Raw genomic sequence first — 21394 nt, forward strand, 5'->3', positions numbered from 1 at the left:
ACATTTGATGTGCCCCTCCCCCGCAAAAAACGGCAGACTATTTTGTAGTAGAGTTTCATATCTTCGCCTGGATTTTGACACTTTTCCCAAAAAATCTCTCAAATTTGAAAGCATTTTAATCCGTTAAGGCGAAAAAATGTTTTTTAGTACTCCCAACTATCAGTATATACCACTAAAACTTAGAATTTCATTAGTTAAGTTGGTAATAAATGGCCCCAAAGGCAATAGGCGATGTTTGGGTATTTTTCCCAATCTTCGCCTATGGCATGCCTTGCCGCTAATACTTACTTTTCTGTGACTTACACATGTTAAGTCGTATCTCCTTGGAATGTGCTAATATACTATGAACCTTAACTACACCAGACTAGGCATATTTTAAAAAAACGGGGTAGTAGGCGAAGTTTGGTAACAGTCTGAAGTTGTTTTCATACATTTTCTATAATGAAGCTAGGGCTGCCAAAAATTAACCAACATGCCAAATAAAGGGGAGCAATGGTTTATAAGTTAAAAAAAATATATTTTTAACAAAATTGTATAATTGTTGCATAATTGTTGTTATTATCGTAATTGACAGCAAATCAACCTTATTTACACAAAGTGAGACATAAAAATACCTATTTGGTACCTACTCAACATCGGTAAGAGTAGAAATAAACATTTTCATATAGCGTAAACTAAAATAACCGAACATAAGATAATATTTAAATTTGGAAACAAGTAATGTCACCCACCAATGAATGTGGTACAAAAACATTTGTCAACCCTAGGGGTAGGCGAAATTTGGCAACAAGATGGACGCAAAATACCCTCATCAATGTTTTATCCAATTGTGACTTCTAAACGTAAGCTAGCCATTAAATAATAGTTTCATATGAAAAAGAAATAGTTATAGGATTCAATCATGTAAAAAGTTTATCATTACCGGGTCCAAATCACCGTTTAAAACTGAAGTTAAAACACTGGTTCAAAAAAACGTGTGGTCGGTGTCACGAAAAAACCTCACTAAAGCTCAACTGTGTGAAGTTAGCCGCAGATTGTTCGAAGAATGTTGACACCCGTAAAAAATACTTTGTATTTAGCAGTTTTAAGTAAGGCTTACATTAGAAACATTTTGTTAATGGCAACTTATGTCAAACTAGGCGAAAATAGGTAGCGCAGGCAAAGATACGAAACTCTACGGTACCGAAAATTATAGACATGGCGTCTCCGTTGGTTATATCCTCTAAGCCCTTTCATTCGGTAGCGTGACAAGCGTTCGCGTTATGTCTATTTTTGTATGGGACTTTGAACAGCGCGCCATGCGGGACGTTTTGGAAACTCAAATTCCCATACAAAATGACACAAAGCAAACGCGTACGTCACGTCACGATATCGACTGAAATTTACACTTTACTGTGATACAAAAGTAGAAAGTATAACAAATTACTATTATTTTGCAGCAAGAGCCCCCTGCGCGAGCTAGAATACCGTGGAGTCCACCGAAATCACAGGTTAGATTGCTTTTTATTCCTACCTCTAAGTTTTTAGTTTGTATTTTAATGTGGTGTATATGTTACCACCGTTTCGTGTATGGGTCCAAGTCATCTCGCCGTCTAAAGGGGCCCACTGATTAACAGTCCGCCGGACGGTATCGGCCTGTCAGTTAGAACAAAATTTTGACAGTTCCGAACAACTGACAGGCCGATACCGTCCAGCGGACTGTTAATCAGTGGGCCCCTTAAAGTTAGCAATAAAACGTGAAATAATGGGTAGGTACTTTTTTTAAAGATATGAAATTCAAATTCAAAAAATTTTTTTTTCAAGAAATTAATATTAACAGAGAGGCAGTACAAAGTACATTGATCGTGATCGCCACACTAAGCTCGGCCTGTAACTTAGAGGATATAACCAACGGAGACGCCATGTCTATAATTTTCGGTACAAAATAGTCTGCCGTTTTTTGCGGGGGAGGGGCACATCAAATGTATACGTAACGTAAACATAGCCATGTCAGATAAACGTCAGTCCATACATGTGGTTGACCATTGGCCGCCTATTTTTGACAGAGGGGAACGCCTGTTAATGACCACTCCCTTGGTTATATTCTCTAAGGCCTGTAACGTGGGAATCTTAGCGAAATACAGAGTACTCCAGTAAAGATACGCTTACGTTAAACATTAATTAGTAATAGGCAATTTTTTTTTTATTCCTGTTCTTTAGATCATTTTAAGATACTTTATTTTCGAATCCAAAAAACTTTCTGTCCGGAAGTAGGTAAAAAAAAATAGTTAAAAAAAAGAGCCGTTCTTGTTTGTTAAAAATAGTAATAGTATTTTTAGTTCGTAAACGTGACGAAAATAATATTTATAATGAGTCGACAATGGCATCAGTCAAAATATTAACACGGAAAATAACTCATTCAATAAATGGCGGGGCCTCACGGATATACTTCGTGACTTGATATAAAAAAAAAGTAATAATTAGGTCTTTGATTGAATTACCATAAAACTACCTCATTAAGCTATTTATCCGAGAATCCGACATCAATATTATTTGTATCACTTGTATATATATTTACGCCTTAAACATGCTAGAAAAAATGGTTATAGATATAATTTCTTGCAGACTTTGTTCTGATAACGTTCAAAGTGATATTCAATACATAATCACACAAAAATATGGTCAATGTAATAAATATGTGCATTTTATCAAATTCGCTAAATGAAACTACCAAATTTTAACTCTTTGCGCTAATGCTAAGGATTACATTTCCTTGCGGCGCGCGGGGACAGTTTCAATGCGGGCGGTGGCGGGAGTTCGTGCCAAGGACGCGTGGATAGTATGTAGGTAAGTATGTACTTACCTACAAGTTGCTACAAGTGACAGGCCAATTCGAACGTGCGCGGGCGTATCGCTCGCACCAAATATTTGTGCGGCCAAGTCTGAGCAAAATGAACGCGCGCGTGAATGATAGCTGATTAAAAATAACTGATATCATATCCAATATTATTGGTTGATGTTCAAATTATATTCGTAATTATATACGTCAATTATGACCCACTACAAAAATAAAAATTGCGCATGACTATCTATCGTTCTTATTTAATTTCAGAATGGCATAGTGTGGAGTGGCATTATAAAAGGAATACTTATTATCGTAGTCATTTGACAGTTTTGGTGACACTTTCACATTCTATCACAGCGAAGTGTGTAGGCCCACTCTTTAATTTGATATTAACGTCTATCCAACAACTTTGTCAGTAGAAAAAGGCGCGAAATTCAAATTTTCTATGAGACAATAACCCTTCGCGCCTAAGCGTCTGTAGACTTTTTTTTTCAACAAACGTATTATATTGACTATTTCGTGCTCTTTCAATTCATAGTTTACGTTCCATAATAAGTATAACATAGTAAGTTCCATAATAAGTATAACATAGTATAATAAGAGTCGACGTGAAATATATGTTTACACTTTTGCACCTTACTCCTTTGCAATAAGGCGAAAAGTACGGCTTTAAAATGACAGCGTTTTACACAAAAATAAAACGCTAATTAAATAACTTACCATATTCGGAACCTAAGAATAAATAATATTGAGAGTGGCAACACTGTCGTAGGGGGCTATTCATAAATTTAAGTCATTTCAATTTTGGGGGGGGGGGGGGGGGGGGGGGGGGGGGTCTGGACATCGGATGATAGTAGCATGACGCAGGTGGAAACGGTGTCATTCGAAGCATGATTTTTTGATGATTTTTTGGGGGGGGGGGCGACAAAAATCGTCAAAAATAGATGACGTCATGTATGGACAGCCCCTAGGTCGTATTGTCTTTTTCTAGCATATACCTCCCTCTCTACCCCACACTCCTACCACACAGGCAGGTTGCTTTGTCAGTTATACAAGACAAATTTTCAAGTCATTGTCTCAATATTATACATATTTGCACCATGCAGGATTAAAAATTTAGGTTCCGAATAGAGATGCACCGGATATTCGGTTACTATCCGGTATCCTATCTCGCCCTTATTTTAATATCCGGACGGATACCGGATACTAAAATAAGGGTACTAAATAACTATGCTTGATATCGGAATATAATCGTACTCGATTATTATTTTAAAACAATTTAAACGTTCCATTCACTAGCTCGCGCACTAATTTCGTACCTAGTGATAGACCTATATACCGCGCGAAAGTTCATTACGAAACAGGCCAAAACTTCCACAATGCGCACCTGAAAAACCTGAATATTTCCGCCGGCCGAATATTCGGCGGCTGAATACTGAATATTCGGCCTATGGTCAGGCCGTACCTCCCGTATCCTGTATGCGGCCAAACAACTATCCGTTGCATCTGTAGTTCCGAATATGATAAGTTATTTAATTAGCGTTTTATTTTTGTGTAAATGCTGTCATTAAACAGCTGTACCGATATTCGGAACCTAAGAATAATATTGAAACATGTTTGTTATCGCCTGGTGGTGGGAAGACGCCAAACCAATGTGATTATACATATCCTATGATATACTTATTATGTGTATGTAATATAATTATATTATGAGTGTTTAATTAATAATGTAGTACGTACACCCTTTATTGTAACACCTGTGAGGAGAGAGATATTTAGTAAAGTATACAATTTGATAGGTACATTTTGTAAAATTAACATTTATTGTATTTATTTATTAATTCAAATAACAAATTGCACCTTACAGCTAATGCCAAAGCAGCACAATTTGGAACACATTAACAACATAAAGCATTTTTAACATTATTTATAACAATACAATATACAGCTAAGACACATGTATTCATTATGGTATGCTACTGTTAGGCATCTCTCTTTCTAATATCCTCTTGCACTTTCACATCACTATTCCGGATCGTTTTTATTTGCTAGATAATTTAACGGACAACTATAGTACATTGTAGGAGAGGACGGAAAACCGCTAAAAGATGGACGAGTGAGTTTGAGGGCCGACACGTTGGTGGAGGCCCTCGAATAATACGACTCCATCTTTAGCGTTTCCGGCCGAGGCATTACATAGTGCTTTTCACGACTACTGCGAGGAAATAAGGAAACATTTGGATAACTATAAGTACTAGCCCGCGATTTCTCTGGTAGCAAATTACTAGCCACTGCCTGTGCTGTCTCTTGAATTTCGGTAGGCGTCAGCGTAAGAATATCATTTTCTTCACTAGAAGAACTCATTTTTATAGCGAGCGTAGATACGTCTTTCTTATATTTTATAGTACTATCCAATTCAGTGAGAATTTTCCGATCCCGCCTTTTTTCTTTTTTATCACATTTAAGAGGCGTTTTTATGTTGTTTGCTTCAAACGGACTCTAAACTTAGAAGCGTTTTTGCTAAAAAAACCACAAACAGATACAAAAGTAAAAAACGCCTTAAGCGTGAATCGAATGAACTGACTGAATGAATGAATAGTTTGACATTTCGTTTTTTTTAAACAAGAAGTTGGTCCTATAAATAACCTAAATTTATTTTTGAAGGAAAAAGTTGCGCCAAAAAAGACCTTTTATTGATTTTTATGTTTTAAATTATACTCATTGCTGTAGCGAACTGTCACCAATGACAGATGATGATAATAATGAAACATTGTACACTCGCGTGCAAAAGTATTGCATCACTTTGCATTTTTTCGTCCGCATCCAATATATTTGTAAACTGGTTAATTTCTCTAAATTATTTTAATGTAATCATGTTCCTTGAAGTTTTAGCTTTACGAAAAGTAAAAAAACATGGAAATCGGCCCAGTATTTTTCAAATTATCGGCATTTTCCCGATTTGTGAGCGGTTTCACGTTATCACGCGCACGAGTTGCGTTACCCTTGACCCTTATAAAACGGGGGTAGAGAAGGGGTTGTTATCAGTCACTTATCAGAAGTCGATCGTTACATATCTCCGCGTATTTTCCCGTGAAAAAGACCTGGAAAAATGGAAACCACTGAAGCTGAAGTCCGCCAAATCATCCAGCCCCTGCAAGCGGGGCGTAGCCAACGTTCAGTAGCTGCCGAGCTGAATTTAAGCCAATCTGCAGTTTGCAGAGTTTACCAGAGGTTCCAGGGGACTGGATCCTTTACTTCAAGACCAAGAAGCGGCCGCAGAGAGTGTACATCAGAGAGGGACGACCGCTTCTTTGTCACAACATCTCTCCGAGATCGACACCAGGCCAGCATTGCCATCCAGCAGCGTCTGCGTGAGGTACGAGGAGTGGCTGCCAGTGAGTAGACAATAAGAAGAAGACTTAAGAAAGCGAACTTGACACCCAGGAGGCCCGCAGCGGTGCCCAGATTGCTGGCGCGACACCGTACAGCCTAAAGAGAGTTTACTGAAAATCACAAGGACTGGACCATTGAGCAATGAACCCCAGTTCTCTTCTTGAAAGAGTGCAGAATGTGTTTGAATGGATGTGACCGAAAAGGAAGAGTCTACAGAAGGCCAGAAGAACAGTTCGCTCAATGTTTCTTCTCCGAAAGGGTCGCCTATGGCGGTGGATCCGTAATGTTCTGGGGCGGCATTTCCTACGACGGGCGGACAGAACTGGTTTTCGTGCCTGGCGGGGGCCGTGACAGTGGATTGACCGCTGCCAAGTACATCACTGATATCCTGGAGGAACATGTTGTTCCTTATGCCGGTATTTTTGATGAGGGGTTCATCCTAATGCAGGATAATGTCCCGTGTCATACCGCTAGGGCCACCGCAGCCTACCTTCTCGAAGTGGGCATCGACACAATGGACTGGCCAGCGATGAGCCCGGACCTTAACCCCATTGAACACGTGTGGGACTACCTAAAAAGGAGGGTTCGAAAGCGGAATCCTGCCCTGGTCAATGTTGAGGAGTTGAAGGGAGCCTTGCTGGAGGAGTGGGACGCTATTCCTCATGATCACATTAGAAAATTAATTACGTCTATGAAAAACCACTTGGTTTGTGAAAGGAGGCCTGTAGGTGGCAATACCAAGTATTAATTTAATAATAATAAACGATATTGTATTAAAAAAATGACTTTTATTCTCAAGTTTCCGGATTTATTTTTGGAGCATTATGCGACTACTTTCAGTTTTATGATTTTTTATAGTCTTCAGATTCGAAATTTCATTGAATTTACCATTTTTCTAATGCGTTACATTATAAGCTTTCAGTTGATACCAAAATTTTCAGAATCGGGTATAGAATTACAAAGATATTGGGTGCGGACGAAAAAATGCAAAGTGATGCAATACTTTTGCACGCGAGTGTAGTAGTGGTGGTTCAAGTGCTACAGCTATTGCCTACTTTCCAGCTTGGTTTTAGACCATCTATTGCCGCATTTCCGAACAGTGGCGTGAAAAATTTAATTATTTATTTCACACCAGCTCGGAAAGGCTTACTTTGCACTTCAAAGACTGAGAGCAAAGTTTCATTTTATTCACAAGTGAGGCAAAGGAATCAAATGCAAATTTTGAGTTGTTTTCTTATGTTTGCTGGTAGAATTGACTTTTAAATCATAAATATTTAATAAAATTCATTTGTATTTGATTTTGTATGATATTTTTACATTTAATATTTGCTTCGGGTTGGTGTGGTGAAACATTTTGTGTTTCACTTGGGGCAAATTTTGTTTAACCCTCGTGCTTTGAAACCCTCGCAACGCTCAAGATTCCATGTTTCGAATGTTTTACTTGCTCAAGTATCAATATTAGCACGAGCGGTTAAACAACAACTTTGCCCCCTTGTAAAATAAATAACTATTTCAATATAGTCAGCTAAACTGAGGTACAAATTCAAAAACTCACCAGCAGTTTAGCTTCACGACCTTCCAGATGGAAAAACAGCATGCCAATGACTTGAAAATTTGCCTTGTATAACTGACAAAGCAACCTGCCTGTGTGGTGGGAGTGTAGGAGCGAGGGACGTATATGCTAGAAAAGGGCAATACGACCTACGATAGTGTTGCCACTCTCAATTAGAAATGCAATGGATAGTTGTTTGGTCGGATACCGGATATTCGGCCCGACCGTCGGCCAAATATTCGGTATCCGACCGCCGAATCTTCGGCCGGCGGAACAATAAAAAAAATAAAAAATCATTTATTTCAGACCTTGGTTCATACACTTACACCAAAAAACTAATTAACTACAAACTAAATTTAACAATACCTACATTTCGGTTTTTAGGTGCGCATTGTGCAGGTTTTAACCTGTTTCGTGGTGAACGTTGGCACGGACTCATTTCTATGTTCGAAATGAGTAGGTACCTACGCGTGCAAGTGAGTGGATGTTTAAATTGTTTTGAAATAATAAACGAGTAATGTACAATAGGACCGTGACTGTTTCTTAAATCCAATTTGTTTACTCTGAAATCAAGCAAAGTTACTATCCGGTATCCGGCCGGGTATATTATTCTGAGGTTCCAAATATGGGTACAGTTGTTTAATTGTTGCTTAATTTGGAGATTGACCCCAATTTCATTTCTGATCAAATCGGTCGATTTGATCATCCCGTCTGGACTTCACTTAACAGCCGTAACACATTACCGCGCCGTTCAGGGTCACGGTGCGCCAAACCATAGCCTGATGTCATGTAGGTATGTATAATGTACTTAGTCCAAAATTATGTTATTTATATGCATTAAACGTTAAATCTGAACCAATTCGATTACTATTCTATAGTGAAACACATTCAGCTTGACTAGAAAAAGCGCGGCAAATTTAAAACATGTATAAGTAAAAAGCATTTAAGGTTTCAATAGCGCTCAGAGACCTGACTTTTATCTCGATATCGTAATTTTCTAGCGACAAATCCATTATCTATACAAAACTGTCGCAAAAATGTTATCGCTTCTATATCGTGGTACAGGATAGGATGGAGCCATATACTTTACTACTTGCTTGCAAGTATCGTAATTAAACAGTGCTTAAAGTAGTTAAATACGCGCAATGTATTTTTATGTCATAAATAATGTATTTATTTAATGTTAATTTAGTATTAATTATAGTATGTATATTGTTTTATCCACAAATATGAATAATTGTAGTTAATTTACCAATAAAACATAATTTATACGGCCACAAATAAAATATTAAATGCTTCTAAAGTCTGTTTGGTTATTTCTACATGGAAACGAAGTCATTTCAAATTATAAAAAGATTAACTGAACACCTTATTGCCGCCTGCAGTCACCGCTCGCCGCTCAGCTATCCGCTGTCGTTAATACCACGGCCTTACGTTTTATGACACTGAGTCGCGTCAGGGGAGCGACACGGTTCGGTGCGCTTGCGTTCAGTCGAGTTTTGGAATATTACTGCAAATTTTTGTTGTTTGTTAATTTGTTGTTTGTTAATTTGTTGGTTGTGGTTTCGACTTTTATTGCCCTAGTCGCCAAATGATGTTACTAGTGAAATTTTAACCGACACCACACGGTAAAAATAAGTTTAACAATAATTACTTAATTAAAAATCGAATAAAAACGGTATTTCTAATGCATAACTTATATTTTTTGCTATTCAATTAAAGAGTACTAACAAAATCCTAACTCAATTAATTAGTGCAAATATTTTAAGGTTTGCGATTCCTGCTCGGCCTTGCGTCGCAAGGTGCCCGGTACCACTGTATTGCAGCATTAACTAGAAATGCTTACTTTGGGGAACATTAGCAACTGTCGTTTTTGATAATTACATTTTAGTGGTGAGGGGTGGTACTTAAATGACCGCTATTGAAACCTAAAGTTTAAACTTATAGGCGCGAAGATTTGATTTCCCTAAGAAAATTTTAATTTCGCGTCTTTTTCTGCTATCAAATTGGGTGTGTGTCAGTATAATAGCCCTATATAATTGGCCTATTATTGTATTAAATTTAACGCGCACGCAAAGACGGAAAGCCTGCAATTACGTAAAATTTACTTTCTTATTTACAGCACTCTTGCCCAGATTAAAGCTGATAATTAGTTCGAATCTAGTCTCCCATATTTTTTACGTTCACTGGTACATATGTTTTGACCGAGTAAATAGTAAATATACTAAATACTTTTTTAAATATTCGCGCTCGGGGCGATGGAAGTTTCATCGTTCCGTCGCCCCGCTCCATGCAACGACCAATCGCGTTAGCTCGCTGGCTCGTGCGCGGCAACTTTAAAGCAACGATAACGTTTTTGATGGTTTTTTGTGTTACGAATCAGATTTCAAGCCGATTTTTACAGTATTCGATGAAGGAGAACTCATAATAAAAATCCCATATGATATTGATCTATTACCATTTTTAACCAGGCAATTAATGCACAACCCCATAAAACCTCCCATACGGTATTATTTAGTGTACGATTAAATTGCAACGCTTGTACTTATTGTAATTTGGAAATAATGAGAGAAAAAATAGCCTATTACCATTTTTGAGGACGGAAATATACTGAATTTAATAATAACCGTAGGTTACTTACTTTAAATGTAGGATACAGAATTATTTTTTGTGTGATTCATGCTTAATGTCATAAAGCAAATATTTCTCTATGAGTATAAATTTAAAAAATGTTATTAATATTTTTTACAAACTTTCTGTGATTTTTTATATTTTTACATTTTTTTTTAAATACCTAAATGTAATATATTTATTTGGATTATGTGTCGACGTAATCACTAGATTTATTATCTGTCCCATACACCGAAAATTTCAGCTATTACTAATTATTTCCATTCCGCCATACTAGCCGAGCGTACCTTTCTTGGCCTAAGAGTACCGATATGCGACGCGGCTATTATTTTAACAGAATATATTATAATTAGGCAATATGTTAGGCAAATAAGGAAAATCAGCAGCTGAATTACCTAGGTAAGCAAATACCGTCGCTCATGGACTCCCGCAACACCAGAGGGGTTGTAAGTGTGTTCCCGGCCTTTGAGATAGGAATACGCTGTTTTCCTTTCTCCTTCGAGTCCAACTTTTACGTAATTATTTTACTTCGAGCAACACTAGCTTCCGACACGTCGGAAGGGAGGAGCCCAAGCGATATCTCACCGTACAAATCGTTCTGCCGTTTTTTGCGGGGGGAAACGTGCACACAGTCGCACTTCTCACTCACTACAAACAAAATCCAATCTGTAATTACGACACAAATACATAGAAAATGACTCACGTCGAAGATAAATCTTGCACACCTCGATCTCTTTTTGTGTACGGATGAGTCACAACACGCACCGCGCTAGTTGTGTGCAAGCCCAATTGGGCACGTGCTTCGGCAGAATAGAAATAGTGCGAATGCCGACTCCCTTCCCGGTGTTGCTCGAAGTTATTTTATGTATTTTTTGTGAATAAATTTTCAGCCCGTATTGGGTCCACGCCCTGGGGTTAGTTCCTTTGCTGTTTTAATATTAGTTAGGTCATAAGGTGACGTTAGGATTGCAATTGCAGATGTACATATGTATCCAATTAACAGTTTGTTGACCTATCGCTTAGAAATGAAGATATAATAAATTGATATAAATGAATCGGAAAGTCACCTTAAGTTAACGAAAAATAATAAAATATTAATTTCTCTTCTCAGATGGCAAGTTATTATTCAAAACATAGCCTCGTGGCGGCTAATGTAAGTCTTGATATTAACATTTATATTTAGTTAATAAGTTATCTTATATATATTTAATTTTATTACACAAACGGGTCTACCGCGATATATTCATTGCATTGTTTAAATTCCGACGTTCCTTTGATAATATATTTAATGATTTACTTTTATGGGTTTGTATGTATTTATCATAATTATGATGTCGATATATGTACTTTCGAATTTGCCTGTAAGCCAGTTTGATGACTTAAAAAAAACCGGCCAAGTGCGAGTCGGACTCGCGCACAAAGGGTTCCGTACCATTACGCATAAAACAGCAAAAAAGCCACGTTTGTTGTATGGGAGCTTAAATATTTATTTTATTTTGTTTTTAGTATTTGTTGTCACAGCGGCAACAGAAATACATCATCTGTGAAAATTTAAACTATCACGTTTCATGAGATACAGCCTGGTGACAGACAGACGGACGGACAGACGGACAGACGGACTGACGGACTGACGGACTGATGGACTGACGGACAGACGAACAGACGGACAGCGGAGTCTTAGGGATAGGGTCCCGTTTTTAATCTTTGGGTACGGAATCCTAAAAAGAGGTTATAAATAAATAAATATTAAGGACATTTGTACACAAATTGACTAGTTAAGCCCCACGGTTATACAAAGCGAATCCACTGATTACAGTTTTTTCACAGCTTGTATAAATTTAGAGCCGACAACATTTCGTTAATGGCCTGACGTGACTGAAATCGTAAAATAATTTCTGTTATTTCGTATTTAAATCTTATTAATGCATTGTTCATTTAGTAATGGCGGCTGAATATAAACCTTGATTTTGTTTATAGATACCACCGACACCAGAGGAGCTTGAAAACGTATTCGTTTTATTTATTTATTTATTTCGACGATCGGTTTAGCCAGGGCCGTCTTAAACCTAGCTGGGGCCCTTGGGTACATAAGAATTTGGGGCCCTTTTGCAAAGTGAAGAAAGCGAATTAAAACTAACATTTTTCTACTATGACCTTCTATTTATTATGGGTAATCAAATATACTGTTACTGTCTGTCCTTCGGGGCCCCCTGAGGATGCGGGCCCTGGGCACGGGCCCCGTGTGCCCTTATGTTAAAGACAGTACTAGGTTTAGCCTGTACAGTAGAATTATACCAAGAAAAGTCTGCAACAATTTTGATAGCACCCGCAGTGCAAGTGCTATTTTAAACGTCAAACTTCTATGAAATTATGACGTACACATAAACACTTGCACTGCGTATGCTGTCAAAATCGTTGCAGACTTGTCATGGTCTAACTCTAGTAACTTTGCCCGTGAAAGTTTTGGTCCTGGGTTAGAATCCCGGAGAGGTCATAATTATGCCATCACCAGCATATATATATATGTCGTAGTCAGATCGTATAATCCGCCGTATTACATTACGGCTAGCCGTTATCAAAAACAGGGGCGTTTTGAAATGCGGCGGTTCGACGATTAGCCGGATTGTCATTGCGATACGTTCTTTAATAAGGCGGCCAACGTTTAGCCGCATCGTACTACTATTTTAGATTGTAGAGTGACCAGTTCTTTCGGTCGCCTACGTAACCGGAGTTTGACAATGTTTGCAATTTAATTTATTTTTACCATGGTCCCACCGCACTACATGTGTTTCTTTTCCAAAACATTTCCTTCACAACTTAAATAGACGGAGCCCCGCAAGCGGGGCTCCTATTTCTGGGCGGTTTGCCCTTCGGGCATCTGAAGCTACCTAACGAACCTAACCTACTTACCTACCTACGCTTTTTTCCCCAAAGTGTAATGTTTTCACGGACGTCTCACTAAATCAATAGGTAGGTAGGTTAGGTTCGTTAGGTAGCTTCAGATGCCCGAAGGGCAAACCGCTCAGAAATAGGAGCCCCGCGCGGGGCTCCGTCTAGTTAAGTTGCGAAAGAAATGTTTTTTGAAAAGAAACAGTCCGACGAACTCCAGATTTGATGGACACCCCAGCGTTTGTCAGGCAGCGCCACGGGTGTTAAAAATGGGAACTAAAAACTGTCAAAGCGGCGGCTAATGACTCGCTGTATTACATTACGGCTAGCCGTGTTGAAGAACGTATGGCGCCGAATACATTCCGGCGGATTCTCATTCAGCCGCATTCAATCCGGCTAATCGTTAAACCGCCGCATTTCAAAACGCCCCTGTTTTTGAAAACGGCTAGCCGTAATGTAATACGGGGATTATACGATCCGACTGCGACATATACATTAAATACCTACTTTTCTATGGAAAGATAGATATTGTACTTGTTACAAAAAAAAACTACAATTATAAACGTCCGTATTTGAGTTATGTATCCCGTGGGATAAAACAGAAAACATTTTTTGTGTGGTTACTAAAAACCTGTTGCACGCCAAAACACGATCTATTAAAACAATTAAATTGAAGTAAAAACACGAGTGATACTATTACTTATTTAAAGACAAATTCAAGTTCGCCTTTGTACTGCCTATCCTGTGCCATAAATTTGTGTTTTGTGTTTTGTACAATAAAGAGTTTACATATACATACATACATACATACAAATATATTAATTTCAAGTATCTTCTCATTAATATTAACCGTTTTTAACTAGGGAGTACTAGGACCCTCGCCACCGTCCCCAGAAAACGCAGATGTCGTAAGTATTGGGTATGCTTGCTTATAGCCACACAAACATGTCATACATACATACGGTCATGGAATTTAAGTTCAGTGCCATTTCGTATATTGTCACAGTGTCAATGTCGGCGGCCGATCGTAAGATCAGGCAGATCGTAATGTTCCTGTGTAATGTTTTGACGATAGTCACATTAAACCAATATATAGGTAGGATAGGTTCGTTAGGTTGCTGCCCAGAAATAGGAGCCCCGCGTAGCTCCGTGGACTCAGGGAACGAGTCAAAGATTTTCACGTTTCACGATATGCCTAGGAATTTCACGATATGCCTGATCTTACGATCGGCCGCCGACATCAATACCAATGGGGACCTTGCGCGTTGGAGGGCCTTATGGCCTGAATCGGAAACATAACATGTAAATTGCCAAAGCAAGTGCTGCCATCTACCGTTCTCGTACGTTTTCTTGTGCATAGCAGGTTCTGCCATCTTGTGGGGTACATCGGACGCATATACTTCACATTTACGCCTCGCGCCAAAAAACTGATGGCCTCTGTGCTCCCTATGGTTCATGCACGCTCCCTATAGCATGAGGTCCCTCTAGTGACTGTCATATTAATTGTTACTGTGACAAGACAAGGTACGGAATGGTACGAAAATTAAATTATTTGACTGTACATCTAGGTTCCAAAACTTTTGAACTGAGATTTTCGACCATGAATTTTAACTTAATCTAACCTAACCAAAGCCAGTCAAAAACAATCTTAATTTTTAAGTCTATTGTAGTTTTAGAGCATACAATAAAGAACTGGAGTAGCCTTTCAGTAACTTAACCCGCTGTCAAAAACCTTGTACAATGAGGAAAATATCGTATACAAACATTTCCAGGTGTGATTTTAACTGATATATTTTTTTCTGTAGGGCGAACCACCGAGACCACCTGAGACCCCTGATGGACCACAGGGACCTGGACCTTACGGACCTCCCGAAGCACCAGGACAAAGAGCACGCGCAGGGTCGCCATATGGACCCTATGGACCTCCGGGACCTTCTATAGCTGGTCGACAAGAAGCACGCGCAGGGTCGCCATACGGCCCATCTGGACCTTATTATGGACCACCCGAACCAGCTGTCCCGCCAGAGGAACATGGACCCTATGGTGGACTAGGTCAATCAATCAATCAATCAATTTATTTTACTATAAGGACTGATTTAGACGGCACGCGAACCCACATGCGATTTTAGTTACATTGCGGACTGTCAGTTACGTCCAATTCAACCGACCGATCAAAAACTGCAATGTAATGACACTCGCATCGTCTAAATGAGCCCTAAGGGTAGGATTACAGGTGTTATTACAATATTTCAGGTCTAGGTGGGGATCCGCCAGGCGGACCAGCTTTTCTACCGGAGGAACAAGGACCATATGGACCTTTTGGAGCCCCAGGTAGACAATTAGCTGGCGACATGTACGGAGGCGCTATGCGGTCTGGGCAACATCCACCTGTTGCACGAAATGGACTACCAAGGCAATATAATTTTGGTGGACCGATGGATCTTGGGCAATATGGACCAGAACTCGGACAAAATGGACCTGGGCAATTTGGGTCTCATGATTATGGACCGCCTGGACAATATGGTTCGGGGTCACCACCAGGAGCACAATATGAACCTTCTGGACTTGCAAGTGGAGCGCATTTTGGACTTCGAGGGTCAAAAGGCCCTCCAGGAGGCCAGTATGGACCGCCACGTCATTCACAATATCAACCACCTGTAAGTTAATATTACTTGTTTTGAATCATACTGATCTTTAATAGTCTGTATCTTTAGGTATTTAAATAAAAGTAAACATAATTTTCCCTCAAATAGCTCCTTAAGCCAGTTGAGGGTAGATGACATTACACGATCAAATAATGTAGGTTAAATTCAGATCGTTCAGTGACAGATCCAGGCGGTTTTGTATTTGGTTGGTTAACCAATAAATGTTATAACTACCCGAAAATGTACAAATTGTTTGTTTACTTTTATTTAAATACCTAAAGATACAGACTACAGAACATGGTATAATAATATACTCCGCCTGGTACTCTATTCCCGTCTTTTCTAGGTCACCTAACTGACACAAGCCTACGTCATCATGCGACAGCGCTATATGATAATATGCGATAGCGCTATATATAGCGGCCATGTTATTGTGACGTAGGCCCGTGTCACTCTGGGAATAGAAGACCATGTTTTATTCGACCATGCTACAGAATAAGGAAGACCAAAACTGACAGCAGTGTGAAATAGTTATTAGTTTTATAAGGGGTCAAAGTTGTTTTTTTACCTTTAATATTGAACCACGAGCGTAGCGACTGGTTCGAAAAGTGAAATCTTGAGCGGGTTTCAAGACAAGAGGGGAACCTGTATGTAACAAAAGTGTTGGCATAGCCCCCTTGCAAACATACATATTTGTATGCAGCGGTGCCAAGCTAATAGTTTTACCGACTTTCACACGCCTGCTGCTGGCCTATTATGGATGGCTTTATCCACGGCACAAAATATCCGTCACTTTTTAACAGAGCGCGATTGAAAGTGACGGATACCGTTTTATCACGCTGTCACGTAGACAAGAGCGACCATAATATCCGTACTGAATGTTTCGTCAAAGACATATGTAACTCCGTATAAGATGAATAAAGTCTAAGAAAAAAACGTGCCTCAGAAATCAAGAAAAAGTTATTCTCGGATAGATGGCGCACACACCTTTGGCCTATGGTCGGCTAGATAGCGTTGACGACACCGTTTCATATTTAACAATTTCAACACATAGGTATCAGTGAATGAACATGGGTCAAAATGATATAAAAATAATAAAACCATTTATCCATATATATAAATTTTTTCGATAGTTTTATACGTTTTCATTTTGAGTTGTAGTTGTGTGTCGATAGATGGCAGTAAATTTACTGTGACTACATAATTTACTATGACAGGACACCTCTATACTATCTATTCTTTTTGGTTTCGTGATGAGACATATGATATTAAATTATTTTAACATTTGTTTATTTCAGTCTAAACTACGTTACATAGGATCGGCAGGCCCACCTCCAGATAAATGGGTAGGAATACGATTTTATTGCACACCCATTACATTTACAAATGTCAAAAATACAGAAATGAAAATAATTATTCAAAAATACAATAATTATTAAAAAATACAATAATTAATAAATATATTAAGAACGGGTCACTCACTTATTTTAAGTCGAAAAACGCTCGCTACGGAGTGAAACATGTCGAGCGTTTTTCGACTTAAGAGCCCATCAACGTGGACACTAGCGCCACAGCTAAATAATCGTGATTATTTAAATTTAACGAAAGATATTGAAAAAAGGGGGCGGCTACGTACTGTATTGTGTATTTAAGTACCTTTTGAATACATCAAACTAGTTTTTATGTTGCTGGTTTCGTCGATCTAGGAACTCAAAACAAAAACGGCCGTTTTAACTTAGGACGCCTAGATTGACGAATCCAGTAATAATTTGAATAATGTAGCTTTTTAGGTACATAATAGAAAAGTCTGTTCATTCGCTATTCCTGACATTTTCGTATTCCGGCCGCATTCCTGACAACCGGCCAAAATTCCTGACATCTTGTAACCCTACGCGCGAGTGTCTAAAAACAAGTGAGTTTACGAGTAAACCGTAAAATTAGTGTTATGAATTATTGTTTCAGAACTGGGATGTTTCACGACAACAGCCAAATGGGGGCCCAGAGTCTGCGAGAGACCTATTACGAGTATACTTATATTTATTGCTTTGTATTATTAATTATTAATTAGGGGAGGTAGCCCCTTGTAAATCGTCCTGATTTACAAGGGGGTGCCCGAGCCTCCCGACTGCCCAATGGTCCCCTACCTCCCCTAAAGACTCCGTCACACAGGCGCGTTATGCGGGCGGCGCGTGAGCGGGGCACGCCGCTTTTACATATAAATTAATGGGAACGCAGAGCACTATCGGTTAGGGGTAACATGTTGTCACGCAGGTTTGCACGTTGTTCCCGTGAGGTCAAAATTACACTATTCAAAACATACTGCCAAAACCTGTACACGTGCAACCTGTGGAGCAACTACACCAAAAAAACGTTTAGTGCTCTGCGTGTCCAGTACAACAACGCCTTCAGGGGTTTGTTGGGGCTGCCCTGGCGATGCAGCGCGTCGGGGATGTTCGCCGAGTGGAGCACAGACGGCTTCCACGCAGTGCTGCGCAAAAGGGTGGCGTCCCTGTGGCAACGCGTGCGGGGCAGCACCAACACACTCCTGAAGGTGATTGCGGAAAGGGTCGACAGCCCTCTTATAACTCACTGGATGACAATGCATGTTCGGTCCAATGAGCATTATATGTTTTACTAACACTAACATTAGAGTTTATCTGTATAGTTTTTATATTTCTTTGTTACCTACTAATACTACTAATACTTCGTTTTGTAGACAAAAATATGGATACTTGGTGTCTGAAATAAATATTTTCATTTACATTTCATTTCATAAAACGCTCACGCCGCGCTCACGCCCCGCCCGGCGCGTTTTGCGCCTGTGTGACGGAACCTTAACGCTGACGCCGACCGCCATACATTGCTTAACGCATTCAGTGCCAACGTTTTCGTAGCGCTACGCTCGTGCTCTATCCCAGCATTTTCCCGCTTCGTAGAGGAAAGCGATTACTAACAGAGAACCCGCGGGTTCCCGGCACCCAATTTGTCAAAACAGATGTATCGGCTCGGCCACGACATCGAGCGACTTGCGACGGCGGGAGCGATAACCATAGGTTGGAGCGTGACACAGCGATCGGACCTTTCGCTCCCGCCGTCGCAAGTCGCTCGATGTCGTGGCCGAGCCGTATGGTCGTCGGCAATAGCGTCGGGCGTGCGATCCGTGGTCGAGGCAGGCCTCCGTCACACGCTCAAGGACACGCGCTATATGCCTACCGCTCGGCGTATCGTCGACGATACAACCGACAGAGGGCCGCCGAACGCCCGCCTCAGCGCTCGCACCGCATTGCACCGCGCGTTTCCCGCGCTTATGCTTCGAAATGCCGAAACCACGTAATTATTGTGCAGTAGATGGGTGAAAAAGTCAAAAAAACAAAGGAAAAAGCCTTTAATAAAAAATCATCTTTTTATGGCGGGCTAAAGGTCCCACCTGAAAGTTTAATAGTTATATTGAAGGGTTAGAAAAAGTATTTTTAAATAATTTTGACGACGTAATAATTAATCGGCCCGGTAGCACCGTATTACAACTTTTAAAAACCGTTGATTGTCCGTTGCTTTGCTCCTGAATATTTATTAAAATTATTTACGCGATTTAGGATATTTTCAACTACTTATAATATTTTAATAACAGAGAATTCCGAGAAGTGAAAAAATTATAAATCATTATATTAAAACTAAAACATATTTGATTCGCAACATTCGTTTTATTACAATAATCATCATAGGTAGGGTAGCTACAACCCTAGCGCATTCTTACGATGACGCGTTGGCACGTGACTCGAACGGCGGGCAACACAGTCTCGACTCTTTGTGCGCGTAATTATGGTACATTTCTTCTTGTCCTGAGCAGCAGGTATTATTATTAGGGTTCTGTAGGCTATTATAGCGTAGGTATTTTTGCTTTTGTTTGGGAATGAGGTATCTGTTACGTAGTAACTATTTATTAATCTGTGGTCGAGGTGCGAAAATGGAAATTTCGTTATCTGCTCTTTATCATATATTGTTTTTTTAAACTAACACGATTCACTCATACTTTTGCAGACTTTTCTTGGTCTGACTCTATCGAAATTTCTTTATCTGCCTCTCTATCGCTCGAATATTTCGATTTACGTTTTCCGCGGCAGGATCTCAGATTCCCGCCATACACTGACAGAATGACAGTGACAACCCTGTAAGCGCCGGTGGCGCCCCGTGGCGCTATGTGTGTAATGCTCATGCAACTCGAGTCATAGCGACGTGACAGTGCGCAATCCTGACTTATTGTGGCATTCGGGGTATTCCGGCTATCTGAGCCAGATCACCTTAGGACACGACACTGTTTGGAACGAGCTTATAACTAACACGGGACCATGGTATAATAATATACTCCGCCTGGTACTCCATTCCGAGATTCGCGTATGACCTAACTGACACGCGCCTACGTCATCATGCTGTTTACAGGTTCTCAAACTTTGAAATGTGGGAGAATTTTAACCAACGGTGAAAATTATTTTAACGGCATTAATTTTAAGTTATTCATGTAGAAACATAGTAAAATAAAACAAATCTAATGTATTAAATTAATCTTTATTTATCTATACAAGACAAACGTTTGAAAAACTAATTCACAGTTACACATTAATTACCAAGCTTACGGCGTGAAAAGTTTGGAAAACACTGCGACTGCTGACACTGAGCGAGAAGGAAATAACAATTAACACGCGTTCGACAAGGATGACGGTCAGGGCATGAAGTTATCTAGATCCGAATTGTCAAATGTGCACAGCGCTATCCTGTGTTGCCAGTAGTATAAACAGAATTACCCGAAAGTCTGAAATTTCTTTCGTGAATCGGAAGATATTGCTAACGAGTAATTAAAAATGACGTGTAATTGTAAAATTTAAGCTAAAATACATATAAATGAAAATTATAAAGAAATATTCTAACTTATTAACCATAGGTATAATGTACCCATGTAACATGTTATGTTGAAATAAAGTGGCAATGTTATTGTGACGTAGGCCCGTGTCACTCTGGGAATGGAAGACCATGTTTTATTAGACCATGCACGGGACTTAGGGTCGGTTGCACCAAACCGTCTGTCGCCGTTTTAGCGTTCGCAAAATTTTATTGCATGGAAAGTTTCATAGTTCTGTGCTACATGACGTTGATCAGTCTGTTAATTGTGGTTGGTGCAACTGGCTTCGCGTAAAACTTACGTTTATTTATGGCCTGACGTTGTTGCTGGCCTGGTTGTTCGTTGTGTGGCTCCTTATAACTTATATTCGAGCTATAGAGAGGCAGATAACGAAATTTTATTTTCACCACACCAGCTCGGAAAGGCTTACTTTGCACTTCAAAAACTGATAGCAAAGTTGCGTTTTATTCACATGTGAGGCAAAGTAATCAAATGCAAATTTTGAGTTGTTTTCTTATGTTTGCTGGTAGAATTGACTTTTAAATGATGATTTTGGATGATAAATA

General features: G+C 39.5%; 1 protein-coding gene across 1 annotated transcript in view; it reads left to right on the top strand.

Moving 5' to 3' along the window:
• LOC134801712 (uncharacterized) overlaps positions 1–21394 on the top strand; it is a 68527-nt gene that overhangs the window by 26430 nt on the left and 20703 nt on the right. Inside the window, exons 15-23 of the mRNA XM_063774310.1 lie at positions 1440–1490; positions 11291–11314; positions 11512–11553; positions 12378–12407; positions 14153–14197; positions 15095–15341; positions 15543–15946; positions 17233–17280; positions 17897–17959. Coding sequence (XP_063630380.1) covers positions 1440–1490; positions 11291–11314; positions 11512–11553; positions 12378–12407; positions 14153–14197; positions 15095–15341; positions 15543–15946; positions 17233–17280; positions 17897–17959 — 954 coding nt within the window. The remainder of the gene's footprint in view (positions 1–1439; positions 1491–11290; positions 11315–11511; positions 11554–12377; positions 12408–14152; positions 14198–15094; positions 15342–15542; positions 15947–17232; positions 17281–17896; positions 17960–21394) is intronic.

The sequence above is a fragment of the Cydia splendana genome, chromosome 23, assembly GCF_910591565.1.
Source record: "Cydia splendana chromosome 23, ilCydSple1.2, whole genome shotgun sequence".
NCBI lineage: Eukaryota > Metazoa > Arthropoda > Insecta > Lepidoptera > Tortricidae > Cydia > Cydia splendana.